The sequence below is a fragment of the Oenanthe melanoleuca genome, chromosome 26 (assembly GCF_029582105.1).
Source record: "Oenanthe melanoleuca isolate GR-GAL-2019-014 chromosome 26, OMel1.0, whole genome shotgun sequence".
NCBI classification, from domain to species: domain Eukaryota; kingdom Metazoa; phylum Chordata; class Aves; order Passeriformes; family Muscicapidae; genus Oenanthe; species Oenanthe melanoleuca.
In genome coordinates this window covers 5931002-5951411 of record NC_079359.1, presented here as the reverse complement: position 1 = coordinate 5951411, position 20410 = coordinate 5931002, and the positions used below count along the sequence as shown (strand labels likewise).

General features: G+C 61.2%; 1 protein-coding gene across 1 annotated transcript in view; it reads right to left on the bottom strand.

Moving 5' to 3' along the window:
- Window positions 1-19762, bottom strand: part of CELSR2 (cadherin EGF LAG seven-pass G-type receptor 2) — a 30044-nt gene extending 10282 nt beyond the window's left edge. Inside the window, exons 1-21 of the mRNA XM_056511422.1 lie at window positions 16519-19762; window positions 13762-14409; window positions 12989-13211; window positions 12306-12421; window positions 11899-11987; window positions 11116-11273; window positions 10518-10681; window positions 9923-10048; window positions 9296-9462; window positions 8480-8665; window positions 8256-8369; window positions 6616-6790; window positions 5655-5796; window positions 5073-5193; window positions 4667-4850; window positions 3825-3926; window positions 3060-3154; window positions 2770-2979; window positions 2012-2195; window positions 797-940; window positions 21-258 (exon numbers count right to left, since the gene is read on the bottom strand). Coding sequence (XP_056367397.1) covers window positions 21-258; window positions 797-940; window positions 2012-2195; window positions 2770-2979; window positions 3060-3154; window positions 3825-3926; window positions 4667-4850; window positions 5073-5193; window positions 5655-5796; window positions 6616-6790; window positions 8256-8369; window positions 8480-8665; window positions 9296-9462; window positions 9923-10048; window positions 10518-10681; window positions 11116-11273; window positions 11899-11987; window positions 12306-12421; window positions 12989-13211; window positions 13762-14409; window positions 16519-19678 — 6746 coding nt within the window. The 5' untranslated portion in view covers window positions 19679-19762. The remainder of the gene's footprint in view (window positions 1-20; window positions 259-796; window positions 941-2011; window positions 2196-2769; window positions 2980-3059; window positions 3155-3824; window positions 3927-4666; window positions 4851-5072; window positions 5194-5654; window positions 5797-6615; window positions 6791-8255; window positions 8370-8479; window positions 8666-9295; window positions 9463-9922; window positions 10049-10517; window positions 10682-11115; window positions 11274-11898; window positions 11988-12305; window positions 12422-12988; window positions 13212-13761; window positions 14410-16518) is intronic.
- Window positions 19763-20410: the final 648 nt, after the last annotated feature.

The window sequence follows — 20410 nt, the reverse complement described above, 5'->3', positions numbered from 1 at the left end:
AGCCCCCATCCCCAGTGCACCGGAGGCTGCGCTTGTCGGTGTCGAAGTGCTGGGGCAGAAGACCAGCCAGGGTGCGGTAGATGATGACGCTGGCGATGGCCTGGCCCTCACCCAGGGATGGGTGGCGCTTGTGCCGGGTCACCACAGTCATCCCTGCCTCCTCCTCCTCCTCCTCTTCGCCTGCTTCATCCTCCTCCTCCTCCTCCTCCTCCTGCCCACCTGCGCCCTGTGGTGCCTGCCCATGCCCGGTTGAGGGGCCTGGGGGCCATAAGCAGGGGGTGGCATGGTGATCTGAGAACTCATAGGGGTCCCCGTGGCCCTGGAATCCCCAGCTCTGCCAGTCCCATGACCACAAAAAGGTTCCCCCAACAATTCCAGCTCCAGGGGTCCCCATGTCCACACCAGGGTCCCCAACCCTGTCAGCTCCATGACCACAATGAGGTCCCCATGGTCACACTTATGTACCCAACCCTGCCCACCACCATGGCTACACCAGGATCTCCGATGCCATCCTAATATCCCTAGTCCTTTCATCCTTACCAGGGTCCCCAGCCTGCAAGTACCATCCTGGGGTCCCAAACCTGCCACACTGGGGTCCCCATGGTGGCACTGGGATTCCTAACCCTGTCAGCCCAGGGGCATTTTGGGGTTCCCCCATCCCTGCCAGATGCCAGCCAAGGGTCCCCAGCTGTGCCATGTCCCCATGGCCAGATGGGGGGCTCCCCAAGCCCTGCAAACCCTATGGATGCAAGTGGGTCCCCAACCCTGCCCCTGTCCCCCTACACCCTGGACTCACGCCTGTCCTCAGGGGGCCAGAAGATGCTGTCAGGCAGGATGACGGTCGTCTCCAGGTCCGGGAGTTTCTCCCCCCGCAACGCCTCATACCGTGGCAGGCGGGCACCCGCAAAGCTGCTCTTGTCCAGCCGCACCACCGACACCACTGTGGCACCACGTCACCCACGGCATGTCATGGCATGGCACCCACCAACCCTGAGGCACACAGATCCCAGCACCCACCGACCCCAGCATTCACTGATCCCAGGGCACACCGAGCTCAGCACATACCAATGCCAGCACCCACCAGTGCTGGTACACACTGACCCTGGGGAACACAGACCTTGGCACCCACTGACCCCAGGGCACGGCAACCTCTGCATTCACTAATCTCAGGGCACACCAAGCCCAGCAGAAACCATCTCCAGCACCCACTGACCCTGGGGCACACCAACCCCAGCACTCACTAACCCTGGCACCCACGAACCCCAGAGTCATGGATCCTGAGACACACAGACCCCAGGACCATAGATCCCAGCACCCACCGTGAGGGCATACAGCACCCACTGACCCTGACATCCAACAACCCCAGAGCAATGAATCCATACACCCACAGACACCAGCAGCCACCAACCCTCAGGCACATGGACCCCAGCAACCACTGAGTCCAGGGCCATGGATCCCAACACCCACTGATCCCAGGGGTCATGGATCCTGACACCCACTGACCCCAGCACCCACCAACCCTAGGACACAGACCACAGCCCATATCCCCAGGGACACATACACGCCTCTAGGCACACCCATATTCCCCAGGACACATTTCCCAGCCATACAAATGTCTGTGCCCCCAGCACATGTTCCCAGGTACACATCACACATGCATGCACGCTCCCAGCATACGTGTCCTTGTGCACACACGTCCCCAGCTCACATGTTCTTGTGCACACACGTCCCCAGGCACACACATACTCCAGGTATGTACATCTGTGTTCCCAGACACACATCCATGTCCCCAACACACACACATCCCCTAAGCACACGTGTCCCCGAGCACACACATGTCCATGTCCCCAGCACATACATCCCCCATGCACATCCATGCCCATGTCCCCAGCACCACACCAAGGGCACATGTATGTCCCCTGGCACATACACGCCGCATGTTCCCAGCATGCCTATGTTCCCAGGCAGATACCCCCCTCACAGCCCTCTGGCCATGCATGTCCCCACTGACCGATGTTACGGGTGACAATGGTGAAGGGGCTGAGGTAAGTCTGGGGCATATTCCGTGCCAGGGCTCGTGCATACTCCTCAAAGTGCCGCAGCAGCTGAGCCGTGCCACCCTCCGTCTGCTGGATCAGCTCCCAATGCCGCTTGTTCCCCATGTCCAACAGCGCACTGCCCACCCGCAGCAGGTTCTGGAGGCAAGGCAGTGGTAGTGGCACTGGGAGCTGGAACTTTAGCGTCTGGCCAGGGGACCCCTACCTCCCCTGTAGGATTCCATGGCTGGGGGACACTGGCACCAACAGTGGGAAATGGAGGTGCTGTACCCCCACAAAGCTGAGGGTGCACCCTGAATCACACCAACACCCGCTGCTCAGGGGTGCCCACCACCCTGGCATCAGACCTCCTACATCAACATTCCTCTCTAGGTAGATGCCCATCACCCTGGTGCATGGGCTCCCTCACCAACACCCTTCCCAAGTGGGTGCCATCCATCCTGGAATCCAGCTTCCTGCACCACCACCTCTCACACACATATCAGTGCCCATCAGCCTGGCACCTGCTCTTCTGCCCCCATAGGTGGGTGCCCAACACTCTGGTATCTGAGCTTCTGCCCCAATGCTCCTCCCCACAAGGGTGCCCATCACCCTGGTGTCTGGGCTTATGCACCCACATCCTCCCCATCGTAGGGCTCATCTTCCCAAGCTCTCTTCCGCTTTGCCCCTTCCCCCTCTGGGCATGTCCCCATCGCTGTGACCTCATGCCCACCTCAGTAAAGTGAACGTCCTGGGTGGCAGCAAGGTGGAAGCCGCGCTGGCGGCTCTCATGGCGCAGCAGGGCCCCCGCCAGCCGGTATGCCAGATGCACGTCACTGCCAAAGTACCCACGGGTCTCACGCATCGCTTCACGCAGCGCCAGTGCCACGCGCCGGGACTGCCCCGCATCCCACCGCGACTCATTGCCCACCAGCTGCTCTGCCTTGTGGGGGGATACACACAAAGTCAGGGGAGCCCCAGTGGCACTGTCGCATCACTGCCGCTGGTGCTCCTCCAGCTCACCCAGGGGCGAAGGGCAGCAAAGGCCAGCGCGCTGCAGTTGAAGAGGTTGGGGGGCAGCCAGCCCTTGTGCTCGTCACAGTGGCGCAGTGCTGTGCCTGTGGGATGGGGATACTGAATGCACTGTGGGGACAACAGGGCAGCCTCGTCTCACAGCATGCCAGCTGGGCTGCCAGTGTCACACTCCTGTGCCACCCCCCAGTGACACCACCGTGACAGCCACCAGCCCTGTCCCAGTGATGCCACCAGATCATGCTCTCTGCAGTGACACCACAGTGGCAGCCCCAGCCTCATCTCAAGTCCACACATTCAGTTCATCCCCAATCCATCTTGGTGACACCACCACCACCCCTGACCCACCCTAGAAGTGCCACCAATGTCACCTCCCTGTACCAACTCAATAATGCCACTAACAGTATCACCCCCTGCCCTGTCCCAGTGATGCCCCCGTGATGCCACCCCACCCCAGCTCCATCCAACTGGTGCCACCACGACACACAGCCCTGTCCCACTGGTGTCAATATCCCATCGCAGCAATGCCACCACCATATCACCACCCTGAAGTGACACAACATGACACGTCCCCTCTTCCCACCATGTCTAAGCAGTGCAATCACGGTGTCACCTCCCTGTACCACCCAAGCGATGCCACCATGGTGTCAACCCCTCTCAGCCCTATCCCAGCGATGTCACCACTCTGTCACCCCCATCCCCATTCTGGCAGTGTGCCCAGTGCCATCCCCACTCTGTCCCCATGTCCCCACATACCAACAGAGCCCTTGGGGCAGGGGGCTGCAGCTGGCAGCCCAAACCGAGTGCGGGGCCACCAGATGCTGGCCTCGATGGCCCGGGGACAGCTGTCATAGTTCACTGTGGGACACAACAGGGCAGCAGAATCAGGGATGCAGGGTGGCGCAATGTGACAATAGGGTGGCAGTGGCACTTGGTCACTGGAACTCAGGGTGGCACAGGGTGACACAGGCTCACAGTAGGGTGACAGCAGTGGCAGAGCAGGGTGACAAAAGGATAGCACGGGGTGAAAATAGGGTGACATAGTGACACAGGGTGATAGCAGTGTGACAGCAGCATGACACAGGGTGACAGTGGGGTGATACAAGATGTCAGTGGGATTACACCAACAACTAAGGTGCTGGCGGAACTCAGTTGCCAGCAGCGAGGGTGACAGCAAGGTGACAGCAGGTGACAATGCGGTAATCCAGGGTAGCACAAGGTGACACAGGGTGACACAAGGTTGCAACAGGGCAGAGTAGGGTGACACAGGATGACACAGGGTGGCAATGGCACTCACTGGTACCCAAGGTGACAGCTGTGGCAGAGCAGGGGACATCAAGATGGCACAGGATGGTGTAGGGTTACACAGGATGACAGCAGGGTGACACCAGTGTGACACAGAGTGACAATGGGGTGACATAAAGTGACACAATGTGACAATAGGGCCAGCAGGATGACAGCAGAGTAACAGTAGTACCTGGTCACTGGCACTCAGGGCACAGGATGACACAAGGTGACAGAGAGTAATGGAGGGCGACAGCAGGGTGACGGTGGGCACTCAGGGTGGCACAGGGTGACACAAATTGACAGTCTCCCACCTTCGCAGCCACTGGCCGTCACCTCGGCGAAGGGGTTGTCACAGCGGTCACAGTGGCGGCCGATGACACCAGCTTTGCAGGGACACTGCCCAGTGTTGGCATCGCAGCGGCGCGACAGCGACCCAGTGGGGTAACACTCACAGGGATGGCACGTGTCCTCTCCTGGTGGGCGGTAGTGGTTGTCCTAGAGGGACACAGGGTCACTGTAGGCACAGGGATGGGGTGACAGGAGGCTGACAGCGGATGACAGGGAGGTGGCAGAGAGGTGACTGGGGGGTTGTCACGGGCATGATGGGGGGTGACAGGAAGGTGATGGGATGACAGTGGGGTGGCAGGGGGAAACAGAGGGGTGACAGGAGGATGGCGGAGGTTGGCAGGGGAGATGGCAAGGGCTGGCAGGTCCCACCTTGCAGCGACACTCGCCAGTGGTCTTGTTGCAGTCTGGGTCGAAGCCGTGGGTGACATCGCAGCTGCAGGGGCCGCACGTGGGGTGTCCCCACCACCCCCGAGGGCATGGCTGCACCTCCCTGGGGACACTGGAGCTGGCACTTGGGCACCACGCCAGGATACCCCACAATGCCACTTGTACACTCAGACGGTCCCCTGTACATGCACACTGTCCCTTGCCTACCACATGACCACTCGTAGCCTCACAGTGCCACCTATACCCCCACAGTGCCCCTTGCACCCCCACTGTGCCACTTCTACACCCACAGTACCACTTTTCATCCACAGTTGACTACTGCATACTCACTGCAGCTCTTGCACAGCCACCGTGCCCTTTTCATGCTCCCCCTGCCGTTTGCACACTCACCTTGCCCGTGCACTACACCCACTGCACATCCACCCTAGCCCAGATGCCCGCCCTCCACTCACTCCAATCCCTGCCCCCGGTGTCCCTCACAGTGCCCTCCCCGACCCGCCCCCTACCCCTCCCAGATGCTCCATGCTTCCCCAGCACACGTGTGTGCCCCACAGTGTCACCAACCGGTGCTGGCAGAGGGCCCCGAAGGTGCCTGGGGGACAGTGACAGGCATAGCCAAGGGCCGTGCCTGGGCGGTGGGTACAGGTGCCCGGAGGCTCGCAGGGGTCCAGGGCACAGGCACTGACACAGCTGTCACCGAAGTACCCTGGGCACAGAATAGGGTTGGGGATAACAACAGGGGACAGGGATGGGGGTGAGGGGCAGTGCCCAGGGGAGATAGTGATAAGAAGTGTCAGTGATAAGGAAGGGTGACAATGCCTTGGGGACAATGAGAGGGGTTGGCAGTGCTCAGGGAACAGGGATGAGGGTAGGCAGTACCTGGGGACAAGGCTGGCAGTGCCCAGGGAGGGTGGCAGTGCCTTAGGAACACTGACAGGGATGGCAGTGTCAAGGTGACAGTGACAGGGGAGTGGCACTGTCCTGGTGACACGGGTGGAGTGGTAGTGCCCACAAAGAGTAGTACTGTTGGGACAATATGTCGCAGGGTGGCAGTGCTGGGGATGGCAGTGTCTCAGGGTTGTCAGGAGGTGCCAGGGGACCTCCAGTCATTGGGGCAGCAGTGAGGAATGTCAGGAGTGACAGTATCTCAGGGGTGTTGGGACTTTTCAGAGGTTCCAGGGAGTTTCTGCTCACCAGGGTAGCAGTAGGGGCTTTCACAGGGGTGTCTCAGTGGTGTCAGTATCCCATGGGGTGTCAGGGGATGTCAGGGGTTGTCAGAGGGTCTCCAGTCAAAGGCATAGAAATGAAGGATGTCACAGGTGTGTCAGCATCCTGGGGGTGTCGGGCTGTGTTGGAAGGGTATCAGGGAGTTTTGGGGGGCTGCTGGAGGGTCTCAGGGTGTCCCAGCTCACTGGGGTGGCAGAGGAGGGTGTCACAGGGGTGTCACTATCCAGGGCTATTGAGGGATGTCTGGGTGTGTTGAGGGGGTGTCAAGGATCTGGGGGGGGGGACGGTCCCTGCTCACCAGGGTGGCAGCGACATGAGAAACTGTCCCAATCGTCGCTGCAGTAGCTGTGGGGGGGGCAGGGCCCCGAGTCACAGGGATCGGGCAGGGCACAGCCCCCTTCCACGTTCACCTGCGCTGCCTGTGCCAGGCTCAGGGTGCCCGCCGTCACCATAGGGTCCCCAACACGCAGGCCCTGCAGGGTCACCCATCAATGTCTTCATAGTGACACCCCGAGCCACCCTGGACCCTCCAACACACTCCATGCCTCAGCTACTCTCACCATTCCTTCAAGACCCCACAAGAACTCCCCGCACGGTGTCACCATCAGTGTGATCGCACCACCATACAGGACCCACTATATTCCCCTAAAACTCCTGCCCAACTGTCATCCCTACCTCAGTGTCCCCCTCCACAACACAAGACATCCCAGGACAACCTGGACCACCCTGCAGTGTCACCCCCTCCTCAGTTTCCCCCCAGTGACACCGGACCCACTGTGCCACCCAGAATTCCCTGCATCATGTCACCTGCTATTGTACCTCAGCACCAGACTCAGCACCACCTGGTGGCATTCCCATGTCATCCTCAGTGACCCCTATTGACCTGGGACACCTCTTCACCCCACCCCAACTTCCCTGTGTGGGGTCACCTGTCAGTGACCTCAGTGATGCCCCAGCCACCATGACCCCTCCTGCCCCATTGCCATGCCCAGCCTCAATGTCCCTTGCTACCAACTGGGATCTTTTGTATCATCCTGCCCAGTCTGTCCCCACATGTGACACCCCAAAACCCACACCAGGACCTGCTATGTCACGCCAGCCCCTCTCCCCAGTCACATCACTTCTCGGTGCTTCAGTGGCCCCAAAACCAGCCAGTATGCCCCATACCACCCATGACCTCTGCAGTCACAGCAGTGTCCTCATGCTGCCCAGGCCCTGGGGTGATGACCCTGCACTCCATGTCACTATACCCATGAGTACCCAGTGCATCTCCAATGTCCCCCTGCCCACACAGCCCATGTCCTCATGTCCTGTGCTATCCCCACACTCCACATCCCCAAACCCTGCGACACGTCCCTCTGCCTCCCACCCATTCTGCCCATGTCCCCCACCCTTGTGCACATCCCTTGTGCCCCTCACCATCCTGTCCACATACCCACTTCTCTGTCACATTCCCAAGTCCAATGTCCCCATCCCTGTGCCCATGTCACAGTGTCCCTGTGCTACCCTTCATCATGCCCACATCCCCACTCCCCATGATATGTCCCCAAGCCCTGTGCCCATGTCCGCAAGCCCTGTGCCTGGCTTCACTGTTCCCTGTCCCCGTGTCACATCCCCAAGCCCTGGACCCATGTCCCTAAGCCTTATGCTAGGTCCCCAAGCACTGTACTCATGTCCCTGTGCTCCTCTTCATCGTGCCCATGTCCCCATCCCCAAGGCAAGGCCCTGCTTCATTGTGCCCTGTCCTCACCCTGTGCCACATCCCCAACATCTGTGCACACATCCGTGCCCATCTCCCCAAGACCTATGCCATGCTCCTGTGCTGCCCTCCCATTGTGACCATATCCTTACCCACTCTTCCATATCCCCAAACCCATCCTCCACTCCTATACCTGCCACCCCATGCTCCCCACGCCCTTTGTGCCCGTGACTCTGTACCTGCAGGCACCCCTGGAACCCCTCCTCCACGGCGCCACTGTCCCCCAGCAGCCCCCCGAGGCTCAGTGTGTGCAGCCGCAGTCCCTGCAGCTCTCCAGAGACATCGCCCACCGCCTGCGGGCACAGGGACCCCCGTGGGTGCCTTGGGCTGCCACAAGGGGTGCCACAATGGCACCCGGGGACCATCAGAGTGGATGCCCCCACGTGGCCCAGTCTCCCCGTACCTGGTGGCGGCCGTAGTCGAGGGTGAGGAGGAGGAGGGTGGCAGAGGGGCTGCGTCCAGGGCCCCCCCGCAGCTCCAGCTCCACGTGGTGCCAGGCACCATCATTGACTTTGGCCTGGGGCAGACGCAGGGTGGCCAAACGGGCCCCCCCTTGCCAGGCACCAGCCTCCACCTGCCCCTCGCTCAGCTGTGAGGGGTAGACATGTCAAGGACTCAAAAAACCTGGTGGTCACTGGGCACTGCCCACCAGGAAATACAAATTTCCTCTGAGACAATAACACAACCCCTGGGTAACGCCCCCTCAAGGAGTGGCACCCCATTGCTCCCCAGCAATACATCCCCCCCAAGCAATACCTCCGATGCCAACAGACCCTCTCCAGGGCAATAATCCCTGGCACTTCTTTCAGGGTACCTCCCTTGTTCCAACCCCCCCACCAGGCCACTACCTCCCCGTGGTCATATATACCCTCCAGGCAATGCCTCTTATTCCAATGACCCCCCCCGCCTACCCCGGGGCAATGATCCCCCCAGGGTAATAAACCCTGTGCCAACAACTCACCAATGAAAATAATGCCAATCCCCGCCCCCCACCCTCCGAGCAATAACTCCTGGCACTGCCCCAGTGCAAACTCCCCTGGGCTCCCACTCAAGTCAATACCCTCTCAAGGCAATGCCCCCTATGCCAGTGACACCAAAACCAACACCTCCCGCGGCAATGACCCACCCAGGGCAACCACCCTCCCTCCCCGGCAGTTTCCTCAGGAAAACCCCCCTATTCGACTCCCCTGTGCCCACCCCACGCCTTCCCCGTGCCTACCTGCAGGATGAGGGTAAGACGGCCTCCGGCCCCCGCCCGCAGCAGAACCCCGCGGGGGTGGCGAGTGCGGAACATGATGCGGACTGGCCAGGGCATGGAGAGCGGCAGCGCCAGCCCGTTCCACGCCACGCGGCTGCTGCCGACGAACCGCTGCGGGGCCGCCATCTCTGCGGGGCATGCACGTGGGACGGGGGGCGACTCCCACCGACCCCCCCTCCAAGCCCACCCCAGGGATCTCCGCGCCGTGAGGCGGCCGCACGCCCCCTCCCCCGTACCCCCACCCGCCCATGGACTCCCCGCACCTCACCCAGGACCCCCCACCACCCCACACGGCCTCTCATATGCCCACTGTCAGATCGCCAGCACCCAACCGGGACCCCATGCACATCCCACAGATGCCAACGCACCCTCCCACAGATCTCCTGCACCCACCTACGGATCCCCCGTACCCCCTCACAAACCCACAACAACTCCAAGGACCCCCCAACACATGCGGGGATGCCCTCCACCTCCTTCCCACACCCCTCACACCCACCCAGAGACACTCCCCATGGCCCCCACAGACCCATAACAAGCCTATGCACCCCACACAGCCCCTCCACACTGTCTCTCCAGGTCCCCCAGTACCCTCCTGGCAGGTTTTGCCCCCAAAGCCCAGCGGGCAGCGGCAGCTGAACCCTCCCCACTCATGCACGCAGGTGCCACCGTTGTAGCATGTATTGGTGTCACACAGGGTCTTCTTGGGGGGACAACCTGTGAGGGGGCACAGGGGTCACGTGCCACACATGACCTGGGACCCCTGGCCCCGTGGGGCACAGACACCCCCACATCTTTGAACCATTATCGAACACCACAGTCCTAGCATCCCCTGATCCCCCAACCCACATCCCAACCTCACCCCAAAGGGGATACAGCCCCATCCAAGCCCCCCAGCCCTGGCATCTCCCCACCCCATTCCCAAGGGACACAGCCTGTGCCACCCACTCCAGCTCGATGGCCCTGGCAGGCCCTCATCCCCCACCCCACAACCAAGGGACACAGAATGCCCTACAACGTGCCCCTGAACCCCCATCCATCCCTCCAGCCCAGGAACCCCCCCACATCGTTCAGGGGACACAGCCCCACTGCTCAGGTACCCCTTAACCCCACACCTCATCTCCCTCTCCTGGAAGGAACACAGCCCCCCACAGGCCCTGCCCCATGTCCCGACCCCGGAGCCCACCGGGCAGGGTGCCATTGTTAGCAATGAAGGCTGCCATGTCCACGGGACGCTGGTCAATGTGCAGGTGCCGCATGCACCCCACGAAGTGTCGGCTGCGGATCGGGAAACTCTCGGGCAGCGTTGGGACCCCCCCCAGCAGCAGTGGCCCCGTCAGGTCCAATGACCTGCAGAGCCTACCATCACCTTGGGGACTCAAGAGACCCTCGAGGTACCCATGAGGACCCTGAGAGAATCCAAAGGGACACCCAGCCACCCCACTATCCCACAGGAGTCACAAGGGAACCCCAAAGAACACACACTCACCCCAAAACCTGTGGGGACCTGAGGGACCACCAAGGGGCGATCCCCCGTGGGGAACTCAACAGACTCCCAGGGGACTCCCCGACCCCCCCAACACATGGGGACGCCAAGAGAACCCCCCAACCAAGGGGGACCTCCAGTGACCCCCCACCTCCATAGGGATCTGTCACCGCCGAGGGACCTCTCATCAGTGAGGACTCCAAAGGTACCTCACCCATAGGGACCGTTCACCTCCAGGGGAACCCTCTGTGGGTACCCCAAGGGACCTCCACCCATGGGATTCCCAGGCCCCCCTCACTTCTTGCTGCCAGTCTGGATGCCCTGGGCAGCGCAGGAGTAGTTGCCGAGGCGGGGCCTGAAGCGCAGGGCCATGGCCGTGTCACAGTCGTCCACAGTCACCACAGCTATCTTCTGCTCTGAGGGGCCCTGTGGGACCCCCGAGCGCCCCACAACCGGCTGGGAGCCCCCACATCAGGCAAGGGGGCCCAGGATGCTCGTCCTGCAGCCTTTGACCCACTCCTCACCCTCCCACTGCCCTCTGGCCCCTCAACCCTCACCGGGCTCCCATGTCCTTCCAGCCCACCAGCCCCCTACACTTCAGATCCCCCAACAAAGCCCTCCATCCCTTCAGCCTCCCTTAAACCTCAGTGGTCCCCACAAGCCACTATCCCTTTGACCTCTTCTTCCTCCATCCCCCCATCCCAATTCCTTGGGGGTCCCCCCTAGTGAGGAAGGTAGGTGGAGTTCCTCGGGAGGCCAACAGGTTGAATAAATGGGTGAGGGTCCCTTGGAGTCCTTATGGATGGGGGCAGCTCTTGAGAGTCCCTTGAAGTCCCTCAAATCTCTCAACTCTCCTCATCCCTCCAACACCCACTTCTCTTCCACTCCTTCTTCCATCTCGCATCTCCCATCCCTTGGGACCCCCATGGGTGGGCACATCCCTTAAGGGTCCTTTAGGTGCCCCCCAACCCCATACCTGATCCCCCCCTCCATCTCTCCATTTCCCCACCCTTCCCCTCCATCTTCCCTTCCTCTGTCTGCCCCAAACATTCCCCACCCACTGTGCCCCTCATTCTCCCACCTTGTTGTAGTAGTGCAGCTGCACCCGGTGCCACTGCCCATCGCTGACACCTCCTGGCACAAAGGGTGACACCGTGGTGGTGGTCTCACCTGTAGGCACAACGTTAGGGCAACACAGCCAGAGGCAAGGAGGAGTGGATGCAGTGCTAGCAATGGGATGTCCAGGATGCAGTGCCAGGGATGCAGTGTCAGGGGTGGGATGCCAGGAATGCAGTATCAGGCAGCGCCAAGAATGGCAGGCCAGGGATGCAGTGAGGAATGCAACAAGAGATGCAGTGCCGGGAAAGGGATGCCCAGGATGCAGTCCAGGCAGTGCCAGGATGGGCTGTCTGGGATGAAGTGAGGGATGCAGGGAAGGATAAAGTGCCCACAAGGGTGCAGGGGTGTAGTGCCAGGGGCAGTGCATACCTGCTGAGAAGGTGAGCTGCAGCTGCTCATCCACAATCTCCAGTGCCACGAAGTCATGCCGCTCATTGAAGCGCCCGTTATAAAGCAGGAGCCCGTCCTGCTCCTGTGTGGCAAACCTGGGGGACACAAGTGCCAGGGGTGTCCCAATGACCCCCAGTCCCACCATTCCACCCTGACACTCCCCAACAGCCCCTGACCCTGCTGTGCCCCTGAGGCACACCCCTCACACCCTGCCTCATAACCTTGTACCCACTGTGAGATGCTGGTATGCATCAGCCCCTGCCCCCACAAAGTGCCCCTGCCCCATTGCCCCCCATGCCAAGAGGTCACCCACATCATTTGCTCCCATCCTGTGCCCTCAGGGTGCCCATCACCCCACACCCAATCACCCCACACCCATATGATGTCAATGGGGCACCGACCACCACCCATCCCACATGATGCCAATGCAGTATCCCCACCCCATCTGATGCCCTTGAGACACCCACCACCCCACACCCCAAATGATGACAATGGGGGCACCCACCCACCCACCACCCAGTGCCCACAAGACAGCCATCACCTCCCACCCCATCATCTCCTCTCACGCCAATGGGGCAACCATCACCATCTACCCCACACCCAATGTGACACCCGCAGGGGCACACATCACCCCCCACCTCCCCAGATTCCTCCAGGCTCACGTGAGGCCAAGGGTGAAGTGGAAGCGCTGGCGGAGGCCACGAAAGGTGAGGAAGGAGTGCGGGGGGAAGCTGCGGGTGCTCATGGTGCAGAAGGGCTTCTCATAATGCCCAGGGGGACACTGGCACCAGAATCCCCCCACCAGCAGGTTCAGGCAGGTGCCCCCATTCCGGCAGACCCCCGGGGTGCAGCGGCCCCCCCGGGCACTCAGCTCACAGTGCTCCCCTGAGTGACATTCAGAAACTCAGAATTGGTGTAAGGAGTCCCATCTCCCACACACCTCTCCATTAAACCCAGAGTGCCGCCCCCCAGCTTGCAGGGCTCCCCTGTGTGATACCCCGAGGGCACCAGCATCCCAAAAATGGGGGGTGGGAGTCCTCTCTCCTCCCCATCCTCCAGTAAATCCCAAGTTCTCCCCCCAGGAGAGAGGAGCCCCCACACACAGGGCTTCCCCCAATGTGACACCAAGCACCCTAAGTGAGAGGGTGGGGATCTCTTCTCCCTCCCCCCCATCATCTTTATCCCCAGCTCTATCACTATGACAACCATCTCCCATTGCCATGGAAACCCAAAGACACCCCTTCCTCACACCCCCTCCCCCACCTGGCTGGCAGCTCTCGTGGGGGCTGGAGTCCCAGGCTGGGGGTAGGGGGTATGGCTCCAGTGCCACCAGTCTACCAGCGGAGGGAGGGAGAGAGGGAGGGAGGGCTGAAGAGGAGATGGATGAGGAAAGATGAGGATGGACACTGAGGAAGGGCTGGCCAGTGGCTCTAACCGGTGAAGTCTTCATGGCACTCGCAGGTGTATCCGCCCTCACGACTCCGGCACCGCCCATTGCTGCCGCAGGGGCTGGAGTAGCAGAGGTCGATCTCAGTCTCGCAGTAGTCGCCGGTGAAGCCAGGCGGGCAGCGGCAGCGCAGGCCCGTGACGGGGTGGATGGGGCGAAAAAGGATGGTGTCGGAGGCGAGGAAGGGCGCGGAGCTGTCGAACTGCAAGACGGAGACGCAGCGCATGTAGTTCTCGCACGGCTCGCGCAGACACACGTTGTCATCAAAGGGCAGGACGTGCTGGGCCGTGGTGGCCGCCAGGAGAGACCGGTTAAGGTACAGCCGCTCCTGCAGCTCCTCCGACGAGAAGAACCGCGACGCGCCTGGCACCGCTGCCGGCAGCAGGGCCGAGAGGCTGACATTGAGGATCCGCGCCGTCCCCACGTCTGTGTCTGTCTGGATGTTGAAGAGGACGACGCGGTGGCGGGGGGTGGCTAGGACAGTGGCCACCCCCTCCAGGAAACGGCTGAGCAGGGGGGACAAGAATCGCTCCTGGGACATGTCGGCCAAACGCAGGGTGATGCTGTTGCTGAGCATCTCATCTGTGATCACGGTCACCCGCAGCGTGCACTGTGCTGTTGCGCTGTGAACGCCATCTGGGGACAAAGGGAGGGCACAGGAGTGGGTCAGTGACAGCAATGGGCAACTCTGGGAAAGGATGGTAGGATGGGAGTAGTGCTGTATATGGGGCAACCAACCGAATCAGCTGCTGTTGGATGGGGACACTGCTACGGGGGCTTGACCTGCTTGGCCACCATAGAATGGGCACGCACTGGCCATGGAACATCTGGCCCATGTAGCCACCGAGGAACAGGGACAATACTGACTACGAGGTGCCCATCCCACTTGACCACCAAGGAATGGGGACAATCAGATGGAGACAGTGCAGACTATGGGGGACCTTTCCTGCTCAGCCACCAAGGAAGGGAGACAATGATAGTTATAGGGTTGGTGCTGACTATGAGGCTGGTGCTGTTTTTGGGGTGCTCATCCCACAGGGCCATCACAGAGCAGGGACAGCAGGACTGGGATGGTGTTGGCAATGGGGCTGGAACTGGTTACAAGGCTCCTGGCCACTATTGAATGGGGATAGCACTGGTTATGGGGCAGGTGCTGGTTGTGGGTGTCCATTCTGCTTGGCGACCATGGAATGGAGACAGTGTGGGTCATGGGGTGCCCATCCTGCTTGGACACTGTGGGGTGGGGGCATCTAAATGGGGCTGGTGGTTGGTTATGGGGTTGGGGCTGGTTATGGGGCTGGTTCTGTCTATGAGGCTGAGGCTGGTTATGGAGCCAGCACTGATTATGGGATTGGTAGTGGTTATGGGATTGGTGCTGGTTTCTGGGGCTGGAGCTGTTTCTGGAGCTGGTATGTGGGTGATGCTGGTTAAGGGGCTGGTCGTGGGGCTGGGGGAGAAAATCTATGCTAAGCATGGGGCACCCACCTTTCTCCTCCTCCTCTTTGTCACCCCCTGGCTGAGGGCAGCGGGATGCAGGACAGATGGGGAGCAGGCAGACAGATGGATGAAGGGAGCATGGGGACAGGTTTCTGTCAGGTCTCAGGCCAAGCAGGAAGAAGGGAGTGCCAAAGGGGGTGGCAGGGGCCAGGGCTGCCCAGTGGCCCGGGGCCAGTCACTGGTGGCCAGTGGCCAGCAGGGGAGGGGGGGCAGGGGGAATGGTTGCCATGGCCGCGGCCGCGAGGGCCCAGCTATGGCTGGACCTTTTGTTTCCCTCCCGAATGCGTCTGTGCGGGGAGGGGGGGGGCGGGGGGGGCGGGGCACAGGGGACTCCCTGCCCCCACCCTTTGTGCCCCGGGCCCCCTGCTTTGTGTGGCCAGAGCAGGGACCCCAGCCAGGGGAAGCTGGGGGGCGATAGAGTCCATCTGGCTGGGGACAATGGACATCAGGTATGGCCTGTGACCCAATTTCCACCTGACCGGGGGTGACCAAGGAGATGTTTCCCCACCTTGGGATGACCCCCATCCCCCAGAAGCACCTCCTGGACACCCCACCACCCAAACGGTGCTGACAACTTATGGCACAACCCCCGTTATCTTGTGATAACCCTAACCCCACTGGGTTAGGGGACCTTTCAGTGGAGGTCAGGGTGCCCCCACCCCAAATACAGACACCAGACTTTGTGTCTCCTGCCTTGAATTCATTCAAGTGGAGTCTCCTGTAAACACAAACACTGCAGTGCCAGGACTTCCTCAGTACTGCACTGCACCATGAGCCTTCTGAGATTCACCCATCAGACCCCCACTACAAGCCCCCAAGGGTACCAGGACCTCACTGGCCCACACCAGCCTCTGCTCCCCCAGTACATGCAGTAGGTCCTGCCCCACCCTCTCAGTGACAAATAGAGAGGACCTCTTGACAGCCCATGGGGGTGGGGAAAGTAAAAGGGCTGCTAAAGGACCTTGATGGCCTCCAGCTTGGATGTCTGGAGAGGGGGGCACAGCATCCCATCATCCCCCCTCCCCTAAATCTGGAGAGTGGAGGCAACCAGGATGGTGTGGTGGAATTCCAAAACACCTCAGTGGAGTGGTAGGACCTCAGAACACATCATGCCTTCTTATCTGGAGGGTGGGGGCAGCCAAAATGGACCCCATAATACCTCGCCTCCATGCAAAAATAGAGATTGATTTACCCACAAACCTCATGCGCCTCCTCCCACAAGGTGCCCTCCATGGAGGGCGGTCTTACCAGAGACAGACACCCTCATGACAGCCTCAAGTGGGCGGTTGTTATCCAGGGCCGGGCTGAGGCGCAGATCCCCACTGTGTGGGTCCAGCAGCACAAGGTTGAGCTCATTGCCCTGTTCAAACGCGTAAGTGAGGTGGTCAGAGATGTCGGGGTCGTGGGCAGGGATGCGGCCGATGATGCCCCCAGGGAAGCTGCCGGAGCGGTTGGTGATGTAGTTGTTGAAGACGATCTCGAAGTTCTTGAGCTGGGGGCTGTTGTCATTGGTGTCACGCAGGCGCACATGGATGGTGGCCCGACTGACCAGTGGGGCCGAGGTTGCCTGGACCACCATGATGTACTCGGCCTTGGTCTCATAGTCCAGGTCAGCAAGGGCGGTGAGCTCTCCAGAGAAGATATCCAGCTGGAAGACCTCGGGGATATTGCCTTCCACAATCTGGTACATGATCTGGGCATTGGTGCCCTCGTCGGGGTCAGTGGCGGTGATCCGGGCTACCACAAGCCCAATGGGGCTGTTCTCCTCCACAAAGATGTCAAACTCGTCCCGCTCAAACACGGGCGGGTTGTCATTGACATCCAACACTGTCACTAGGATCTCCACTGGCGTTCTCCGGGCTGGGACTCCCTTATCCACAGCAAATGCCCGCAGGGAATAGAGAGGCACATTCTCCCGGTCCAGACGGCGCAAGGTGCGGACAATGCCTGAGGTGGACTCAATGATGAAGTCACCATCACCATCATCACCCCCCTGGAAGGTGTAGAAGACCCTGCCATTGAGCCCAGAGTCACGGTCAGTTGCAGAGACCTGGAGGACACTGGTGAAGGTGGGGACATCCTCATAGATGGATCCCTGGTAGGAATGACGGAGGAACTGGGGTGCATTGTCATTGACATCACTCACCAGGATCTCTAGGTAAGTTGTGTCAGATTTCTGCGGGATACCATTGTCCCGTGCTGTGATGGCCAAGGTGTAAGACACCTGGTCCTCATAGTCCAGCTCCATCTGGGTGGTGACAGCACCAGTCTCAGTGGCAATGCTGAACTGGGGGATGCTGTCCTCCATCAGGTAGGTGATGCGGGCGTTCTCCCCTGTGTCCTCGTCTGTGGCACTGATGACCACCACTGTTGTGCCTACTGGCCGGTCCTCATTGATGTTGACGGTGTAGTGGGAGCTCTGGAAGACGGGGCGGTGGGTGTTTGCATCGGTGACATTGACAACAACCCGGGCAGTGTCCTGGCGGGTGCCATCAGAGGCAGCAATGGTGAGCAGGTACTGTCGCTCCAGCTTGTAGTCTAGGGGCAGGGCAAGAGAGATGAGCCCACCACCACTCTGGCTGGTGATGGAGAACCGGTTGCGGGTGTTGCCGCTGGAGATCTGGTATGTGATGACACTGTTAGCATCACGGTCAACGGCAGAGACAGTCAGGACACTGGTGCCCACTGCCGCGTCCTCGTTCAGGCGGGTGCCATACTCCCGCTGGGTGAACTCAGGGCTGTTGTCATTGACATCCAGGATGGTGACACTGACACTGGCCGTGGAGGCCATTGGGGGGATGCCCTGGTCCTGCGCCTCCACCCCGAAACTGTAGAAGTCAACCACCTCCCGGTCCAGCTCAGAGGCCACCATGATCCACCCGGTGCTGTTGTTGATGGCAAAGGGGAAGCTGGGGCCAGTTTCCAGCAGGGTGTAAACTAATCGGCTGTTGTCACCTGAATCAGCATCAATGGCTTGTACATGGATGACAGAGTAGCCCACAGGGACATTCTCCAGCACGGTGGCCTGGAAGGGCGTGCTGACAAAGATGGGTGCGTTGTCATTGACATCCAACACCTGGATGGTAACCAAACCGCTGATGTTGGAGAGAGGTGGGCGACCACCATCCTGCGCCCGGATGCGCAGGTTGAACTCCTTGGTGATCTCATAGTCCAGGGGGGTAACAACATCCAGCGTGCCTGTCTGGGCATCAATGTAGAAGTGCCCACGGCTGTTGCCGCTGACAATGCTATAGTGCACCAGCGCATTGCTGCCTTTGTCACGGTCGGTGGCCATCACCTGCAGAACCGCCACATTGGGTACCGCGTCCTCAGGGACCTGAGCCACATAACGCCGCTCACTGAACTGCGGCGCATTGTCATTGTCATCCTCCACAGCGATGCGGACAGTGGCTGTGGCACTCCGGGGACCTGGATCCTGGCCCTGGTCTGTGGCCTCCACCAACAGCTCAAAGGCATCCACCACTTCCCGGTCCACAGGGCCACGGGTGCGGATGACGCCTGAGCGGGAATCGATCTCAAACACCTCACTGGCATCACCAGCATTGAGGAGGCGGTAGAGGATATTGGCATTGGGACCAGCATCACCATCTGTGGCCCGCACTGTCAGTACCTCATAGCCCACCTCCAGATTCTCTCGCACGCTCTCCCGGTATTCTGGCTGCTCGAAGGCCGGGTCGTGATCGTTTGCGTCACTCACTGTCACTGTCAGTGTGGCCATGGCACTGCGCCGGGGTATCCCGTGGTCCACTGCTGTCAGGCGGAACACGTGAGTGCTCTTGCTCTCACGGTCCAGCGGTGCAACAGTGCTGATGGCACCAGTGACAGAGTCCACGGTGAAGAGGGCATCGGAGCGGCTGTCGAAGAGTGCAGCCATGGTGTAGTGCAGCCGGCCTGCCTCCCCCTCATCAGGGTCCTGTGCTGTCACCTGTGTCACCCATGTGCCTGCTGGCTGGTTCTCCTCCACTGTGGCCTGGTAGCTGGAGGGCTGGAACTGTGGTGCTGTGTTGGGGCTGCGGCAGGGGCGGTGGTGAGGTATGGGGGCTCTGAGGACCACTGTGGTCTGGGACTCCCCAACATCCCCAGTGTCCATCTCATCCCCAGTGTCACTGGTCTCCCTGGGGATGTTGGTATTCCCAGCATGTCCAGCGTCCACAGCTTTCCTGATGTTGCTGAGGACTCTCCCAGTCTCCCCAGTGAGTTCAGAATTTCTGGTGTCCTTGGGGACTGGAGTGCTCCCAGTGCCCCCAAAACCCCCAGTGGTCAGCATGTTCACAGTGCTCCGGGTGTCCACAGAGATGTTGGTGTCCCTGGTGTGTCCAGTATTCCTGGTGCTCCTGGTGCCCCTGAGGACATGGGTGCTCCCAGTGTCTCCAGTTCCTCCAGTCATCCCGGTGCCTCCACTATCCCGGGTGCCTCCAGCATCCCTGGTGCTTCCAATGCTCCCAGTGCCTCCAGTGTCGCCAGTGCCTCCAGGGTTCCAAATGGCTCCTGCATTTACGGTGCCTCCAGTGTACTCGATAATCCTGGTGCCGCCAATATCTGGGGACCCCCTAACGCCGCCGCCGCTGCCCCCACTGGAAGAACCGGTGCCTGGTGCGGTCCCATCGCTGCCGCCCGTGGCCGGTGCGGGCCCAGCGCTGTCGCCGCTGTCCCCGGTGCTCGGCGGGGGCCGCGGGCCGCCGCTGTCCTCGGTGCCGCCGCGGAGCTGGAGTGGCGCCGGGAGCGTGCTGGACGGACGGGTGCGCGTGCCGGTGCCGGTGCCGGTGCCGGTGCCGGTGCCGGTGCCAGTGCCGATGCCTGTGGGGGTGCCGGAGCCGATGCCGGTGGCGATGGTGGGTCCCAGTGCGGGCAGCGGCAGCGGCAGCAGCAGCAGCAGCAGCGACAGCAGCGGGAGTGCAGCCTGGCGGGTGGGCGGACGGCCCATGGCCGCTGCCCCCGATGCCCTCGGTGCCGGCGCTGGTGCCCGCAGCGACCCGCGCCGCCGCCTGCGCCCCGCCCTCGCCCGCGCGCGCCCGCCGGGGCGGAGCCGCCAATGCACCGGTCCGGCCGCGCTTAAAGGAGCCGCCGCCGCCGCCCCCGGCACCTGCCGGCGGCACCGCAACCGCAGCGACAGCGGCAG